This window comes from Tenebrio molitor, chromosome 6 (assembly GCF_963966145.1).
Source record: "Tenebrio molitor chromosome 6, icTenMoli1.1, whole genome shotgun sequence".
In the NCBI taxonomy this organism is placed as follows: Eukaryota; Metazoa; Arthropoda; class Insecta; order Coleoptera; family Tenebrionidae; genus Tenebrio; species Tenebrio molitor.
In genome coordinates this window covers 22273789-22293299 of record NC_091051.1, presented here as the reverse complement: position 1 = coordinate 22293299, position 19511 = coordinate 22273789, and the positions used below count along the sequence as shown (strand labels likewise).

Genomic DNA, 19511 nt, shown 5'->3' with positions numbered 1-19511 from the left:
TTTCGGGCACGATGGCGCAGCCGAGTGCCTGATTAGTTGGAGGGCCGGAAAATACGTCCCGTACGACATTTGTATTAGACTTTTCGGCTGACCAAAATATTAAATCTTTTAAAAATCTAGACTAATTTTATTGTAGAATTTGACATCGTCAATAAAGAATCGAATGCTGTGGAATCAATTCCTTGACGACCGTGACCGCTCATTTGTTTTTTTCCTAACAAATTATTTGCCGGCTAAATTTTCACGGTCGTGCTTCAAAATTTGATTTTGGTGTATTAATGGAGTGAAAAAAATGTCTAGTATATAATATAGAGTAAGTTAAATGTGACACCAGAGGCAGTACAACTAGTGGCAGGACTAAATGCTGAATTATTACCACAAAAATCGAAACAACGTTACATAGGAGAATTTTTTCTCACGAAAGTATGTAATAACTATTCTTTAATTCACAAATTTTTAATAAACCATATTTTATTACAGACAGTTTTATTAATAGGTGTTTGTGGTGCCTGTCTCCGAAAGGAGTTATATACTCTGAAAATGGAAAATGTCAAGAGAAGATATTACATATATTGATAACTGACACAAAAACCAATATTTGTAGATCGTTTGCCATTACCAATCCAAACTGGGTTTAAACTGTGAAGAAATATATGGAAGTCAGGTTAAATTGGTATTAAAACAATTTCAAATAAAATTGACAAATATTTGAACCTTGATTGCCCTATGGACACAAGATTGAAGTTCCTAAAATGATTCGTGATGACTGATGGCCTTCCTTCAACATCAAAAACAAAATGTACTATGTTGCAGCTACAGCTCCTCAAACAATGGTGAGTTGTGTCACAAACTTCGATACAGTGCTTTAATCTACTTGAATTTTTAGCAGTTGCTTCCAATGTAACCATCCAACATTGAGAATTCCATCATCAGTACCGTAAGAGAAGCACCAGTACAACATATTGACATTCAACCCAGAAGTAATAAAGCTGACAGTTACCAAATTGTTTCTGCATTGTTCTCTAAAGTGGAGAATTGTAACAATAATGTTTACAACTGTAATTTTACAAAATAAATTATGATAATAATGTTGCAAATTATTAAAATGTCTTGTACTTAACCACTACTTCCTGGTGAAAACGAATCATCTTTCTTCAGGTGAATACAAGATTTTGGGGTTAGAATGTTTTGTAGATTTTTATTTTCCAGTTGCACTTTAGCACTAACAGCTAGTACTGGATAAAGTAGGTACACAAAACCATATATCAACTTCTGTGGTTTTGTTTTATTGTGCTATTTTGCAGATATTTATGAAATACCTGACAATTGTCAAACTTTTTGACATATACAGCTGCCAACCCAATAGGTTGTATTTTCCCTGTTACGATTATTTTCTTTTTCGATCGATATAAATTAAACAAACACATTTATCGGAAAAATTATACAGGGAAATGTGTTTTTTACACTAAATTAAAGTAACGTATGGACACTTTAATTTTAAAGTAACTGTGAAAAGAATAAATCAACGGTGTCCGCACATTTTTCCCGTACTCCACTAGATTTTTCCCACATTCCACTAGAAATTTTTGACATTGTACGGGAAATCGCACCTCCCTTGACCTAAAGTGTAAGGTAACGCTATATTTCCCAGATTGGGAGGCCGAAAAATAATTTTTTTGTTTTTTATAATCGCTGTGATAGCCATGCAACTAAGGACTTTTACGCGTTTTCATTGGATCATTCATGATCACGTGATACATGAATTATATTGTCACTAAATTTTCATAATTTGTACAAAATGTTGCTTGGCAATTAATCATCAATTGTTTCAAAAGGTACCTAAGTGCTCAAATACCTTCAAATTTTACATTAAATTTTTAACGACAAAATCTAACCTTTTCGTTGAATCAGAGAAGTGATTTACTTAATTGTGTGTGTAGACCCCTAATTTTTAATGTTTAACAATCTAATAATAATCGCGCATAATTTTCGATAAAGGAAACATGTGTTAGAATTACATTTTTTAACTTGAGGTAATTTTATTATTACTAATTAAACCTTCACGGTCTAAAATATCTGCATTTTAAATTTCATAAAAATCTTGACTTGACATTTTGATGCAAAGTAATATTTTCTGTTACAAGAATGAATAAACAAAAAAAAATTTATTAAATTTTATTGTTTAACAACATGTAAATATTAATTATTTTAGTTTATTTTTAAACATAGCCCCAAAGGCATCGGCTCCAGCTTGATTAACATCTTCATATCCGTAATTAGACATTGCGTTCTTAACTTTATGATACCATTCAGATAAATTAGAATATTTAGCAATATTGAACATCACAGCCTGAAATGAAATGAAATAAAAATTAAACTGATATTACACAATTATATTAAAGAATAGTATATTGTTATAGTCCAATTTTTACCCTTTTGAGGTGACGTCACGATTTCCTTCCTCGCTTTCTCTTTATTGAAACGACAGAAACAGAAAAAAACAAAAAAAAAGGCACGTTTATTTATTGATTGTCACTTTGAGGTTATTTTATGCTAATGTAAATTTGACAATCTTTAATTTCTTTCACTTATTATTACATTGATTACAAACATAACCTTTCGAAGCAATTGTCAACAAATTTGACACATTTATAGTTATTTATGATCAATTCAAATTTGTTTCTGATCCTAGCTCAAACATACGTAAAGTTACTAGATAATGACGTCATCGCAAAAGGGTAAAAATTGGACTATATAACTACGAGTTGCACAAGACAGTCTATTGTCGAACGAGAGGGTTAGAACACGACGAATGCAGTGAGGAACTAGTTCGACAACATGTCTTGTGCGACGAGTGTAACATGCTATTTTTTCTACTTCGGCTTCATTAATTTAATTTTTTTAAATATACAATTATTTTCTAGTGACTTTTATTTTAATGGAATTGGGTTGGTATTGACAAAACAATGTCATATCATTGAAAATTAAATTTTAAATGGTCTCCCAGATGTTGTTACAATAATAATCTACCCCCTTAATAGCTTATTTGGATCCAAAACATGGATTCAGGTTCAAATGACATCACATTTAACACTGAAATTTGCTTTCAATATCAACCCCAAATTCAATTATCACTAGAAACGATGCTATAAAATTGATCTTTGTGAAACTGTTTTCGGTGTCACAAAATGCTCATTGTGACACCGAAGTAGAGAATACTTATTTGCAAACCGAGTCCGAGAAGACATTTTTCGCACAAGAGCGCATTATTTGAGGCACAAGCGACGAAGGAGCGAGTGCTTTATTTGCGCGAATGTGCCGAGTACGTCTTCGCGCATCGAGGTTTGTACAATATTTTTTAAAACGAACATTAATATTATTACCCAATAGTTTCCAATTTAGTGAATAGATGGCGATTGCCCAAGTCTTAATCGAATTAATAGCGATTTATTTTCATTCTTTCGAAATTTTGTACATCCAAATTGAAGAAATGACGTTTTGTAAACCAAATTATTTTCAGAATGCTCAAAAAGGCCAATGCTTTTTCGATGATTTTGAAGCACTGGTGCGCGAAATCTACGTTCGCGGTTAACTGTTGCGTTTGCGATATGTCATTTTGAAGTTAGTGAGTTCAAAAAGAAGATTACATGTACCTATAGATTACAAACTATTATTTCTTACAGGGAAAAGTAAAATACGATACATTTCTTGCCGCTATGTAATTGTATATTTTTTAGAAATCAATTTCAAAAGCTGTTAATTACAGTTCTGACAAATGTGTAAAACTTAACTTGTTTTTATAGTCTAGGTATTCGGTTAATTCTGTAACGGAAGATTATACAAGTTCAACTCTGGTCTGGCAAGATTTTAATTTTATTACATCCGCGTTAGTTACTCGAAGGCAAGTAATAGTAGATTACATACCGAGGTGGGAAGTGTTATATTCCTGTCGAGAGTTACCAAGGCGTAGCCGAGGTGAGCTAATGGTCGAGACAGGAATGAATCACATTCCCACCGAGGTTTGTATATTATTTTATTCGGAATCATCACGTTTTTAGCAAATAAAAAAAAAAAGAGTGTGTACTTAAGACCGCACGACAGAAGTGAAAACTTCTATGATGCTCGTTGCTGATTTTAAGTAATATGTACCTATTCTATAAAAAATATATCATTATGGATGACTTGGAGGAGCAAGGAGCAAGGCATAAATGATTAATATTATTTAAACCTAATGCTGTTTTTAAATAAACATCAAAAATCTGTATTTTTCAATAGAAATTACAAATACGTCCGCTTTTAGAGGTACACTCTAGCAAAATTTGTGAGGTTAGGTTTGGATGTTTAAGTTTTATTTTCTTGACGATGATATTGAACACAACACAAGTTTTCATAGCAATACCAATACCCTGTATTATGATAATTTGTCCATTTTCCTCTTCACATTTTGCTACACAAATTTTTCCTATAGGTGAATTGTTGAAGCCATATAATAATTGAGAATTACGTATTAAATCCTACATTCATCTGTAAACTAAAAATATTTGTCGTGTCTTTATCGTTTATATCACGACCTGCTGTATAATATTAATAACCGGCCTGTTCATTTCATTAAAAAAGCATTGCGAAAATGTTTCCGAGAAAGAGCCAATTTTCGCCGATGAGGGCGCCACAGTACGGGCGCTTCTAAAGAATAAAAATGCGGAAAAATATGTTTAGACATTATTTTACAGTTCAGATTGAGTACAGTAAGTTCATATTTTCTTTCTAAAACAATACTGAATACAATTGTATTTTTGTACTTTTGATTTTAAATTCGAATGTCATTTGAAAGAAGAAAAACTCTCGGTGACAAAAACTTAAGATGAATAATATCCCCAAAAAGCGCCCGTACACTAGCGCTCTGCAGGGATCACTCAAATTACACTTTTGAACAGGCCGGTTATAATACAGCAGGTCGTGGTTTATATTATATAAAACTATACAGGATATTTCACAAGTGATAATGAGCCTGACGGAATAATAAATTCAACCCACAATACATTTTCAAAAAAAAATCCGGACATTTTAATTTTAGTAGCCAGCTTTTTCAGAAATATAGTGTGGGTTGCATTTTAAATTACGTCAGGCTCATTATCACTCATGAAATATTCTGTATATATATACAGTTACTCCTGCAGCTCTACACTGAGGTCAGTCAGGTCACAACACAACGTACAATGAAAATTTAAAATTGACAAGTGACGCACAGTTGATGGTTTTTCGCTCGATCCGCTAAAAAACTCGACTCCCTTAATTTTAGCTTGCCGTGTCGTACTGCGAACGGTTTTTCCTGATCTGCAAAGTATTTTCGCTTGTGCTGCGAATGATTTTACCGTGTCGCATGAAACTAATTCACTGCCCGGGAATAAAATGTATGTGGCGCGCCTAATAGTATATTATATATTGAGGGAGAGAAATGCATGATTTTTCCTAAGGTGCAGTTTGTAGCTAGAGGGCGAAGCCCGAGGGCTACAAAGCACCGAGGGAAAAATGAGCATTCTCTCCAGAAGTAATATACTATTTTTTTCACGGTAGGGAGTAGAAACAGCACAAAAATCTCAAATTTTAAGAATAAAAAAATGATGACAAATGAGTTGTCATCTTTCGATGAATTTAATGGAATTAGTAGTTGCCTTGACAACACAATTAGATTTTTGTCACAACAGTCAAAAAAAATGAAAACTCCCATTAGACCAAGAGAGGGAAGTAAACATAAAAAGGAATGGTTAACTTTCCGCCCTCGTATAAGGTTAGGAATGCGCATATTACAATACGATTCCGAATAAACTTGACTACATTTTGCAGAAAAAAACCTTTTGTGTGCAACCGTACGCGAAACGAGCACTTCGCGTGCGTAGAACTGGCTGCGAAATTGAATTTCGCAGCCGGCCTTGACGACAGTCGTAAAAGTAAAAGTCATCTTAATATTTATAATTTAATATCACAATTACAACATATCTACCTGCATATTTGCGGTGTAATCTTACAAAATCTGGATTGATTACAGTTAAAGTTTGATTTATGCCAGTTTTTGTGTCAGGAACGGCCACTATTACTACAGAATTTTCATCCGGTTTGAAATTTCCGCCAATTTCAAATGGGGCCGCCTCAAGGGGTCGGTAAGAAAGATCCCCATAATCGATCTACAGTCCGGACCCCCTTAGTTGACAAAGTCCGGCGCATACCTCATGTAGCTTCGTGTCGAGTCGTCATAACAGGATACAGAAACGCAAGAGCCAGTGGCGTAACATTTAAAAGACTTTAGTCACGTAACTCGCATAGAGAATTTATTAATGTTAAGAAATATTTATTAAATAAAATAATGCATTATAAATGGTACTCGATGTCACTATCATAACTGTCGATGTTAGATTTATTACTCTTTTGAACAATTATTATTCTACGAATTTGCACCCCCCACTGACCGAGATATTTTCAAAAGACGGGGGCTGAAACTTTCTCCCTCCCGCACAACCGAACCAGTGCGCAACATTTGCTTTTGCCAACTAAGGGCGTCCGGACTGTGTTTACAACAGGCATGTGTAAACTATGTTAATTTTTCACCGATCAAAAAAAGAAATATCTATTATTATCTCACTTGACATCCGCACTTTCGGATTGACAGGCTGTTGGTAGTATTTAAAATCCCTATTATACTAACTTGGTAATTTACGTACAATAATGTTGCCAGATTGGAGAACTATATGGGTCATTTATCTATTGCTGATGTTCCTCCTATAATTATTTCTCTTGTCTCGTCCGATTCAGAATCAGAATTGGAGTTCTATTCTGAGGAAGATTTAGATACAATACCGTAAATAGCGTTAAATAAAATAATTTGAAAGAACAGTTTATAACCCAACTTCTTTCTATCTGAGAGTGGTAATTTATTTATCACTAGATTTAATGTACACTCAAAAGAAAAGTCGAAATTTTAATGTACTATTGCGGGCAAAAAAAGTGGGACATCAACCTCATTGTCTTGACTGTTAATGTGAAATAACCCTTATCTGATTTTAACCCTACTTTGAATTGGTTGACGTTGTTACTAAGTATAGTAGGTTATAGGGAATGATTGTAAGTAAGCACGTAGTGAATATTTATTTAATGCAAAGTTCCAATCAAACTCTACCTTCATCAAAAGAAGAGGGCATTTGGAAAAAGAAAATAGGAGTGCAAAATAAATTTTTAAACTGTCAGCTCGAAAAGTGTCAAAAAAATAACAATAGAGCTTGAACTACATCAAATTTTTCAAAACTGACAGAAATTTGATGTTCCACTTTTCCACTTTTTTTGCCCGCAATAGTACATTCGACCAATTTGAATAAAAAATGACACTGACAGTGTGGATGACAGGTGAGCGGATAATAGTAACTAGAAACATATCCTGAATCCTGAATGTCATCAACAGACATTTTGGTTAATTTGTCGCACAGCCCCTGATATTCCCATGATTAAAAAGGAGCAGGATGATACAACTTATCATAACAAAACTTAAAACATTTACCTTCTACAATAAATAAATTCCAGTAAACAGGTAAGCCAACATTATCCGACACCGTTTTTATATTCTTATTGTTACACCAGTCTCAAAGTCACTGTAACATTTTTCATACTGCCGTTTAGATTCCATCGCAATTTTCTTCTGACATTTTTACAATCTTTTTCAAAACGAATTGTTTTATTTATGTCGTTTCTATAGCAACATGGCGACATGTATGCCGACTTTATTTTTTTGACAGTCAAAGAAATTTTACTTGTTCATTTTATAGGTAATTAGAAATTTTCGGTTGCACACAAAATGTTGTGTACACCTTGGCTACGAAATCCTTTGACGATCTCGAGATTGTTGCCTCGGCCGCAAGCGACCTCGGCGACAATTTTTCTCTCGGTTCATCAAAGTACGATTTCGCAGCCTTGATATTTATATACAGGTGTCCCCAAAAAAAAAAGACGAGTCCATAGCTCCCTTATTTATCGGAGGATTTTAATTATCTATACACCAAGTTAAATGGTTGTTAATAGGCTGCAAAACGGCTTAATAAATTCACGTATAGCTCCAAGGGCTTCAAGACTAAACTGTCAAAATATTTTTTTTTTAAATAGGATTACATACTTTTTTTTAGTAATTCTGATAGAGATTTTAATTCTGAAAACAACAATGAATCACAAGTATAACTTCACATAAGAAAAAATTACACTAACTTTTGAAACAAATGACGAGCACCAAGCGAAAAGCTATCAAAATGCATTGCGTTACAATGTAATAACCAAATTAAGGTAGCTGGAAAAACAAATGACAAATAATAACATGTGGGATTGCGCAGATATGCCACCAATGTTTAGCGCAAAATGGAACATAGACGATAGTAGCGTTTTTTTACATTTTTTTGGTAAAATTTTTGGTATTTAAGTGTATACTTGTAATACATTGTTGTTTTCAGAATAATAATCTCTATCAGAATTACTAAAAAAAATATGTAATCCCATTTGAAAAAAAATATTTTGACAGTTTACCCTTGAAGCCCATGGGGCTATACTTGAATTTATTAGGCCATTTTGTAGTCTATTGACAACTATTTAATTTGGTGTACAGATAATTAAAATATTCCGATAAATAACGGAGTTATGGACTCGTCTTCTTTTTTGGGGACACCTGTATATAAGCCTATAAGCGTTTATTCGATGCCGAATTTAAGCTACCCTATGGTGGAGTTTTTCGATTCTGTTTTTCCTGCGGTGAATCACTCCGCCTTGTTCTTCTCTCTTGTTATCGTTAGATTCTGCCTTGCTCCCTGGCTGCTCGTATGGTTTTTTCCCAGCTCTTCCTATCTTGAATCTTGATTCTCCAGTCCTCTATTCCTATCCTTCTAATGTCCTCGTGTATCTGGTCTTCCCACCTTATCCTTGGTCTGCCTCTTGGTCTTCCTTCTACTGGTCTCCAATTTAGGGTTTTTCTTAGTATGTGTTGTGTATCCCTCCTTTGCACGTGTCCGAACCACCGTAGCCTTTATGTTTTCACAAATCCTACAATATCTTCTCCCTCGATTATGTCCCTTATTTTATGATTCATTAGTGTCCTGTATTCCCTTTCTTCTGTTCTTCTTGGCCCTTCTTTCAAATATCCCGAGGTTCTCTTCGTCTGTAGTAGTGAGTCGCATTGTTTCCGCTGCATAAGTCGCTACAGGTCTAATTGCTGCCTTATAGATTTTTATCTTTGTTGCTCTGCTAATGTGATGGTCCTTTAGGTATCTTTGATACTTCCAGTAAGCCTTGTTCGCTGCTTGTCTTCGCTCTTTGATTTCGGCGCTTCGTTCATTTTTTTCGTTCACGTTCACTCCCAGGTATTTAAAATTTTCTACTTTTTTAAGCGTGTAACTCCCTAGGGTTGTTTCTTTAATATGGTCTGTCTTTCTTCTCGAGATTATCATGTATTTAGTCTTATCTTGGTTGAGTTGTAGACCTCTTTATTCTGTTTCTGTAACTAGCTTTTGCAGCGCCGCTTCCATACTCTTTTTATCTCCTGTTATAAGTGCTATTTCATCTGCGTAAGCTATTACTTGAGTTGCACTCTGTCCAGTCCTGCAGCCTTTATTGCACCGTCGAGTGCGATGTTGAAGAGCGTTGTGGACAGTGCGTCTCCGTGCCTGACTCCTCTTTCTATGTTTATTTCGTTTGTTACACCCTCTGTTGTAGATATTCTTGCTCTTGAGTTGTCCATCGTCATTTTCGTTAGCTTGATTAGTTTCTCCAGTATTTTCATTTGTTGCATTTGCTCTACTAGGCTGCGCCTGTTTATGTTGTCGAAGGCTTGTTTGAAGTCTATAAATAATATATGTCGTATTCATAGCTCTTCTCTATTATTTGTGATATAACGTGTATTGCGTCTATGGTTGATTTGCCTTTTCTGAATCCATTCTGATACTCCCCTAGTTTTGTTTCTGTGTGTTCTGTCAGTCTCTTCCTGATAATCGATGTTAGTATTTTATGTGTTGTGTTGAGTAACATGATTCCTCTGTAGTTGCTACATTGTGTAGGATCTCCTTTCTTAAGTAGTGGAATGAGTAGTCCTGTTCTCCATTCTTCTGGCATTGTCTCGCTCTGCCATACCGCCACTAGTATTCTATAAACTCTGCTTAGCAGTTCGTGCCCTCCTTGCTTGATTAATTCATTACTAATTTGGTCCGGCCCTGCTGCTTTCTTTGTCTTAAGCTGTGCGATGATCTCAATGTATTCGTCGTAAGACGGCGCGTCGTCCTCGTTGTTACTGTCTTCCATTTCCACTTTTTCTTTTTTTCTCCCTGTGATTTCTTTTTCTTCCCTAAAATGTTCCATGTAATATGTTTCCCATCTTTTGTTATCTATTCTTTGTGTCTTTTTACTCATCGAGTTCCGGTGTTTTATCAGTTCATACAGTTTCCTGCTGTCCCTATTGTTGACTTTCACCTCCTGCATTAGCTCCCCAATCCAACTTTCTTTTTTTTTGTTTGCAGTATTTGGTCGCCTCTTTTCTTTTTTCTTTGTAGTTCTCTAAGTCTTTTAGGTTTCCCGTCTTTAACCATCTGTTTCTGGCTTGGTTCTTCGCCTCTATTCTTTTTTCGCACTCCTCGTCGAACCATTCCTTTCTTTTTCTTGTTGTTCTTCGTCCAAGCACTGTTTCTGCCGTGTCCATTATGCTTTCTTTTAGATTCTTCCACTCTTCATTGATGTCTACTTCTTCTTCTCGTGTTTCTAATTTTTTTCTCATCTCTTTTTTGTACTCATCGTTGGTCTCGTGTGGTTTAGCTTCTCTACATCCCATCTATTTTTCCTACTGCCTCCTGTTTGTTTGACCACCTTCATTCTCATTTTGGCGACAACCAAGTGATGGTCTGAGTCGACATTTGACCCTCTGTATGTCCTAACGTCTTGTATTATTCTTTTCCACTTTTTGGAGATTAGCATGTGGTCTATTTAGTTTCCCTCTGTCCCCCCTGGAATCATCCATGTTATCTTGTGCTCTCTTTTATGTCTGTATTGCGTGCTAACAATGAATGTGTTTGTTGCTGCCGCCTGGTCGCAAATCTTCGCTCCGTTGTCGTTAGTGGTATCGTAGATTGTCTCTTTCCCTGCTACACCTTCATTGCGTTCCTCCTTCCCTATCTTCGCATTGAAGTCCCCCACTATCATTAAGATGTCGTTTCTTTTTACTTTCTCACATACTTTTTCCAGTTTGTCGTAAAATTTAGTTTTTTCTTCTTCCTTGCTATTCTCTGTTGGCGCATATGCGTTTATCATTGTTATGTTTGCTTGCTTGTTTTCGATTCTGATCCACGATATTCTTCCATCGACCGCTTCATATTGCATTATCTTGTTTCTTATCCCCCCTCCTACTAAAAATGCTATTCCGTTCTTCCCTTGCTTTTTCTCCCCAGCGTAATATAGTGTGTAGTTCATTTTGTCTATCTTTCCCTTTCCTGGCCATCTTGTTTCCTGTATTGCTAGTATTTCTATTTTGTATCTTCTCATTTCTCTCGCTGGTTCAGACATCTTCCCTGGCGCTAACATTGTTCTTACGTTCCATGTGCCCAGTCTGATGGTTTTCTTATTCATTTTTCCCTTTTTATTCGGTTTTTTTGCTCGTTTGCCTGGGTTTGTCGGTTCAGTTTGTTCATCACGTTCCGTTTGCGTCGTCCTTTTTTTTGCCTTGTCGTCTTTGTTGTGCCTTAATTTCTCCTACTTTCATGAGCTTTTGCTCCTTTTTGTTCCATTTCCAGTTCCTACCGTCAATTTCCACTCCCTGATGCTTTACTCTTACTGTAGAAAAACTAGTAGGCAACACAGAATACAGACGGGTTAAAGTGTAATCGAGTGAACCCATGAATAATAACAAAATAAACAAACCGGATCACGACTCTTCACCAGAAACAGAACAGAAACTATTCCGAGGAGGTACCCAAGTGGGCAGAACACAGCTAAAACAAGAAAAAACAGAGGAGCAAAACATGGAGGAAATCAAGCAAATACTGCTGGAGTTCAGCAGAGAAGTAAAGGAAATGAGAAACGACATCAATCAAAACAACAAAGAAATGAAGAGCCCCAGAGAGGATGTAAAAACCATGCAGGTGAACTGGGCGAAGGAAAAGCTGGACCTGGAAGAAAAAATCACGAAAACAGAAGAAAAGATAGAAAAACTCGAAAAGGACAAGATACGCAACAACTTGATAGTGACAGGAATGCGGATGGAGACAGAAGACGAAGAGCTACTGAGAAACACAATGGAAAAAATGATAAACAAAGAGTTGAGCCTAAACGTGAAAGTAAAGAAGGTGTACAAGATAGGGCCGGATAGGTACAACGTGGAAATGAATAATTGGAATGAAAAATTAATGGTCCTAAAGACAAAAGGAAAACTTCGCCAAGCCTTGATATACAAATAACTATTTTCGTCAATTCCGTCTTTTATTTCATTTTCTCGGTTAACCAATGGTCACTTCAAAATTAAAATCTTTCCGACAAGAGTTGAGCTCTCATGATCTAACTGTTGATAAAATGATATTATTTTCTAAAGAATTATTCAATTAATCATAAACTTTAAATTTTGTAAATCTTAATTAATGTCAAATTAGTACCGTGAGATCATTTAAGTTTATAATTAAAGTAAACGTTTTTTGCCAATTGACGTTTAAGGTTCTCATGTTCAAGGGTTTTAATTTAAAAGAAATGACGCACGAGAAAATAATACAACTTTATAACAATCATAGAAAATATTCAAAGTGTTCTCTCCCGGCTTGGATACAACTGTTAACTCTCCGTTTCATACTTTGTATTGAATTTTGAAGCATCACTTTGACATTTCAAATCAAGTTATCAACAGTATTGCTAATCTAATCTAAGCCTACTTTAATTATACATTTAAATGATCTCACGATACCTACCATGGGCATTTAAAAGTGAATTAAACTACAGGGTATCTATAAATGATTGTCGGGTGAAGCCAACTTTGCAACAAAGTATTTATTATTGTGTTGCCTTTTCGAAACAGATGCCCAATTTAAATTCATTATTAACTGTCACTTCTGACATTAATGACGTTTTGTTCGCGCTTTTTTCGTTCCTTATACAGGGTGTCCCAAAATTGGCGTACAAACTACTTACTACCTTATCGAGGATGTTTAAATCTACATGAAAAAAACGTTTCCGACAAAAAAATCAGTTATTTTTATTAATATTATTAACGGTAATACAAATGTAAACAAACATATATTCGTACATCATTACCTTGCAATGTTACCGTAGTGGATTTAAAATAATTTTTTCGATTTCTAAAGCGTCTAAATTCTCTATTATGCAGGATTAGATATTGGTATACTACATTTGTTTAGCAGGATGAAACCAGGTTTACACAGCAAAAATTATAAATCGGGTAGCAGGATTGCAGGAGAAAAATGGTGCCAATATTTGAAAATGCCGAATATAAATCTCAATTAAATTATTATCGCAGAATGTTATTCAATTCAAAAAATTGCATTATGTAGTAATTTTTTCTTCTAAATCACTAAAAGATTCAATTCACTAAAGTCTGTTTATATAAAAATTTTATTATAAATTCATATTCAAAATGTTGAGAGGTCAAGAAAAAATAACAAATACAAACAAAATGTGTATAATAATAAAAATGCGGAGGCGAGACGCCGGTAATTATGTTGATAAGCACTGCACTATTACTTGATAGTAATATCCGTAATAGTGTATGTACTCCGGCAAAATTGCCGTGCCGCCGGGTTAGTATAATAAGAATATAATTGTCTTTGAAAAAAGTGGCCCATGGTTGACCAATTTAGTCAAAATTTTCTTTGTCACTATCTGACTCAGTAGATGTATCACTGGAGGAATCCTGTAAAGAAATAATCAGTTCAGGTACTGTGCCAAAATTTTCACCAATTCTTCTCATTTCATTTTCAATTTTTTTTTTAATGTTCAATACATTTTTTCCAGTTTTCATCAGTTACATGTTCCACAGCTTCCTGAAATAGGGGCTTCACATCTCTTAATTTAAAAGTTATATTTTTTGAAGCATTTTTTATCTGGGCCCAGATTAATTCGATGGGATTTAACTCGCAATGGTATGGTGGTAAACGTAAAACAGTTTTTCCCTCTTGTACAGCAAGTTCATCCACAGCATGCCTTTCAAATTTATGTTTATGTTGTTTAACCAACATCAGGAGTTCAGCCAGTTCTGAATATCACCCTTTCTCCATGAGGTTGTTGGAATTTTTTCAACTTTGCGACTATGGTATGAGGCATTGTCAAGAACAATTACTGCATTATTTGGCAGGGTTTTTAAAATTTTTGCAAACCATGTTTCAAAAACTGTCGCATTCATTTCTTGATGATAATCACCACCTTTGCTCCCTTCAAATAATAACAAACCACCATCAACAAAGCCCTCGTCAGAACCAATGTGTAAAATTATAAGGCGTTTGCCTTTCCCACATGGGTCTTTCAATCCTGTTGAAAAGCCTTTGTCTTGCACTTTTTATACTTTCATCAACCCATATTTTTGTTTTGGTATGACCTTCGTTGATCCACGTTTCATCCAAATAAAATATTTTTCGTTCTTCTGATCTGAACTTTTCAATTTCACGCAAAAACTTTGCCCTCCAAACAGTAATTTCAGGCCTATCAATAAGAAGACTCTTTCTGCCACGTCAGCATGAACCTTGTTCCAATCCATGTTAGATACAACCCTTCTCTCAAAAACTCTTACCTAAATTGTAATTCTTTCAGCATTTTATGCAATTTTGATCGGCCCATCTTAGGAATTTCAGGATTAAGTTTAGTCTCCTCATGTACAGCATCAATTGTTGGCGGAATTTGTTTAAAAAAAAAATCATGCACAGTTTTCCTAATTAGATAGTTTGCATGATCATCTAATATTATTCTTTCTTCATGCTTCGCTTTTTTTGCTGGGCTGACATGTCCAGTTGAGTGTACTTCACCCAGAAGAGTATACATTTTAGACAAAGAGAAACCTGTGAATAATTATATGTCACAGACAATTAAACTATAGTAAGACTGTCAAGTGGGATTACATTTTCGGGGACGCGCTCAAGTGGCGCTGCCCGAGCGTTAGGCCAAACTAATGTATAACAAGTTGCATATCTGACTAGTTTCTGTATACCTAGTTGCCTATTTTTTTTTCAATTTGATTTAAATTGATACATACTTATTTAAAAAAAATAAAAACAACTAATTAAGTATTAAACATTTTATACAAATTCTAACATATACAACAAATTAGTAGTTCATTAAACGAGTTTGTGTGTAAATTGGAATTTTTTGGGCATGAGTGGGTTAGTTTAAAAGGCGAGTGAAACTGAATTGAAGGGTAGATCTAGTTCAATAATTTGATTTTGCGTTAAACTTTTAAAATTTCTGGAGATAATTTTAGAATCGTGCAGAGATTTTTTAATTTTGAAATTGTTTTTCGCTGATATCGGTCCATATAATAAATGTTTCTACCTTTTGAAGTAAGACTACTAACTTTCTTGCATTCAAGTATTTGCAACACACTAGAAGATTTTGTTGGGTGTCTATTTTGGGCCTTGGGCATAACAGGAAGGATTAGATTATCTATCTAATCTACAGTGGGATTTTCAGTAATCGTATAATTTTCAATTTCTTCAGCTGGTCTAACATTGAAGTTTGTTTGTCTTCACGAAGAAAAATCGACGGCAGAGTTTTGTTTTTTGTGTAAAGAAATTGTTGCTAAAATATTTCTCGCAAATAAAGGCATTATCTGTTTTGAAGGGTGCTGCAACATTTATCTAAAGCTTCTATCCATCGTTTCCTTTGTTCTTCTAATTTTGGAAGTTTAAAATGTTTATTTTTTATCGCCGATCTTGTTGTTTACAAAGAATTTACCTATGTTTAATTTTTCCCATATCCAAATAAATAAAATAAAAATTGCGATCTGAAAAACCATATTTTGTACTTTTTCAAAAAGAAAAAGATAACTTACCAAATAAAAAGATAACGAAAAATTATCTCAACATACTGGTTTGGAGTAATTTATTTTGTAGAACAATTTATAAAATTTATTGACTAAACCTTGACAGAAATTAGAAAATTCAAAATTACTGATGACATTATTAATTAATATTCAAATCAACCTTCTTTTTAAACGGAAATTCCCGATCGGATTAACGAGTAAATTCGGTAATTTAGTTTGGCCTAACGCTAGAGCAGCGCTAGTGTTGTCAGTGTCTCTCATGTTTTATACGGGTTTTGAAAGTCTTAATTCTGTTGATGGTCTGTGTTATATGTCAAAGAATTTTTGTTTTTAGCAAAATCACAGTAATACCAGTATATGAAGCTGTCTTCTTTTTCTGTTCAGTTGCTCCAATATCTGGGAAGTCCTTTACAATGTTTTGGTAAACATTATGTATGACAGTTTTTTCTCGAAGAGTCAAATGACCTATATGGAACAAAATTAATCATAACATGCACTTTTCATTACTATAATTAATTATACCTGTTGGTAATTTTCGTCTTCTGGCATTTACTGTAGCAGAATTTGCAGCCTCCATGATACGAGGAAATAGGTCCACAAGACTGGTTCTTCGAAATCTTGAAATATACACAACAGTATATCATTTTGTTTTCTCATTGATACAACTTACCACGAAAACTGTAAACACAGCAAGGATTAGTTCTGACAAGAACTGGTTTTTAATAGACAAATAAAACGAACACAGGAGAACCAAATGATAACGAAACCACGCCAATCTCAAAAACGAATACCAATGACAGTTGTCAAGTGTCAAATGCTCAAATGATTCCCTCTGCACTGTTGTCAGTTTCATATCCTGCAAAATCCTGCTGATAATATTATTTATAATGGGTAAAAAAAATATTAACTTACTAAAATATAATACTTACTAAGTTTGATTAACGCATGAACGCAAGAGTTTTATCCATTTCGATATGAACAATTATATAATTTTTCCTACTTTTAACAACGGCTAAATTTTCATTTTATGCGATTTTATTAAAAATATCTCAAAATTTTTGAATTTGTAAATACCTACAAATTCCATTAAGCTTTAAGAACATTACATTATAGTTTCTTTTTTTTTTTCAGTCATAATTTAGAAGTTTTTATTTTAAATCATGAACCCTAAACTTTGCTCGTGTAAACGCGCCTCGCTGTTAGCCAATCAAATTTAAAGACTCCCTACCACGATTTCCATCTAACAAGAGGATATACTATAGTGTGTGATCTTGTACTTTGTGATAACATGTACGATTAAAGGTAACTGTCATGACAATTTCATACATATATTTCAAAATAATTGACCTGTTAAGTGCCACTTTCAAAGACCGCCAAATCAGCAAATAAATCCAATAGAATTTTTTTAACATTTTTCTGACGTTTACGGTAATCTCTTCTACACCGTAGTGCACCGTTAGTACGCCATTTTTGGGACACCCTGTTTTCGTTTTATCGCAGTTAATAAACACCAAAAATTTGTATTTTTCAATACAAATTACAAATACGTCCGGTTTTAGAGGTAAACGGACTGCCAAAATTTGTGAGAGTAGATTTGAATGTTTTGTTTTTTCATTTTAGCTTTATTTTCTTAACATGGTTTATTCTATTGAACAGAACACGTTCATTGTTGTTTCTCACTGTCAAAATGGAGGTTTATTAATTGTTTATTAAATAATATCCGGACAACACTCGGGATGATTCTTCGTTAACTCACACTGGGCGAATTGTAAACAGTTAGCAAAGGTGGAAGAGACCACAAATATCCGTAGTCCGCTTATCTCAAAATCTGGTGTATAATATGTTGTTTATGTTGAATAAATTTCAGATTTTATTGAGAAACCTGGAAGACATAGATATTTCTCCTGAAAAAACTGTTATTTATATCAGAGTAAAAAATGGAGTCAATAACATATTCGACAATCCAGTATAGGTAGTATTTATCACATTCATTAAACAAGTAATGTGAAAGCAGACAAAAAGGCAGTATTGTATAGTGGCATACAATGACAAGGTGTTCTCAACATTTATCTCTTGTCTTGATTTTTATAATCTTTTATTGATAAAAGATTTTCTCCTTGGAACATGCCATAAAAGTTACCAGTTTTATTGCCAACTCAAACAGTAATTGTTGGTCACGCAGTATATTAATGTTAGCGGGAGCAAAACAGTTGGAACTTGTCTCTAGGTAAAAGCAAACAACCTAACCTGAAAATGTGATATTCAGTATTTGCCGAATTTATTCTACACGTAAAGCGGCACATTCAAAATTTGCCAAGTTTTCATAGCAAGCTGAATCAGATAATCATTTATAGATACCCTGGAGTATCAATGCATCCAGGATGCACAAAACTATAATCTATTCATTTTAATTGTGACGTGGAGGGAGAAAAGACTGGAGATGGCATTTCCTATGCTTCCCATGTTAAAAATCCGAACCCTCTAAAAGCACGTGCAACAACCTTTTATGACCCAGTCCACAATGCGCTAGATAAAGAAGCACAATGCGCCTGGAAGGAAGGCGAAGGAAGCTATTGGTCTAGTGTCTATATTCAGAAACCTTTTATGACTCTGTAATTTTCGCGGGCTGGTACACTTATTTGAATTAGTGCCATCTCCAGTCTTGTCTCCCTCCACGGATTGTGACCACTCCCTAGTAACTTTTCAGTTGCTAGGTTATTGATAGGGAATTTTAGATAACACTAAACCAAGTCGCAGTTGGCAACTCTCGGAGGAGCCATTTTGACAGAAACGTCACGCTCACAGAAGACAGAACGGAGAACGACTTGCGCAAACGTTTTTCGACGTACACTGTGCGCATATCTATAAAATTGAGTTTTGGTACAAAATTTTAGAATTCAAAAAGAAAATGCCACGTCGTCTTCTCAAAGTTGGGACCAAACGGTTAATATTGACTTGTTTCGAGACATTTATTGAAGCCAACGGGAAAACAACTCACAAAGACGAACATCACCAATAAAGTTAACTCTATTTGTGCTTTTTTGTTGTACATTTTGGCTAGTAAGTGTTGTAGTCTGATACCTTCTGCCTTTTCATCCCCTGTAAATCATTTTTTTGAACTTTCTGTCTGATTAGTTTTTATCTGAAAATATTTGTATTAATCAATGCTAATTGAAAGTTCTGATTAGGTAGGTACCTTTAGTAATCCCCAGGTATTTTTCGCGTTTGTCTTACTGCCAAATGACCATTTCATTCGTTCTTCATTAATATCGAGAATTGCATGAGGTGATTTCGAAGTTTTTATGTTAAAAAATAAGCTGTACCTGGATATAACCCCACTTTTCAACAGACGTGATCACAGAATCAGAGAGGCGTTTTTAGTTTCTCCTAATTCAAATATTGATTTCCGTTATTAATATTGATAAATACATTAAAATCATTGCTTTACTACCATCGTCAAGTTTTAACAATTCTGACA

The 19511-nt window shown here is 34.4% G+C and overlaps 1 protein-coding gene and 1 long non-coding RNA gene across 3 annotated transcripts in view; both read right to left on the bottom strand.

Moving 5' to 3' along the window:
• Nucleotides 1-426: 426 nt before the first annotated feature.
• Nucleotides 427-1677, bottom strand: LOC138133557 (uncharacterized). 2 transcript variants are annotated; one of them, XR_011160409.1, is made up of 3 exons: nt 1122-1371; nt 587-1056; nt 427-534 (listed from the first exon to the last, which is right to left on the bottom strand). It is a non-coding gene; the product is annotated as an uncharacterized lncRNA (long non-coding RNA). The 2 variants fall into 2 exon arrangements; XR_011160408.1 differs by having other exon boundaries at nt 427-1056; nt 1122-1677.
• A 526-nt stretch (nt 1678-2203) lies between these two features.
• The window catches only part of LOC138132903 (glutathione S-transferase 1-like), a 58848-nt gene continuing 41540 nt past the window's right edge, over nt 2204-19511 (bottom strand). Inside the window, exon 6 of the mRNA XM_069050617.1 lies at nt 2204-2350. Within this exon, the coding sequence (XP_068906718.1) occupies nt 2204-2350 (147 nt within the window). The remainder of the gene's footprint in view (nt 2351-19511) is intronic.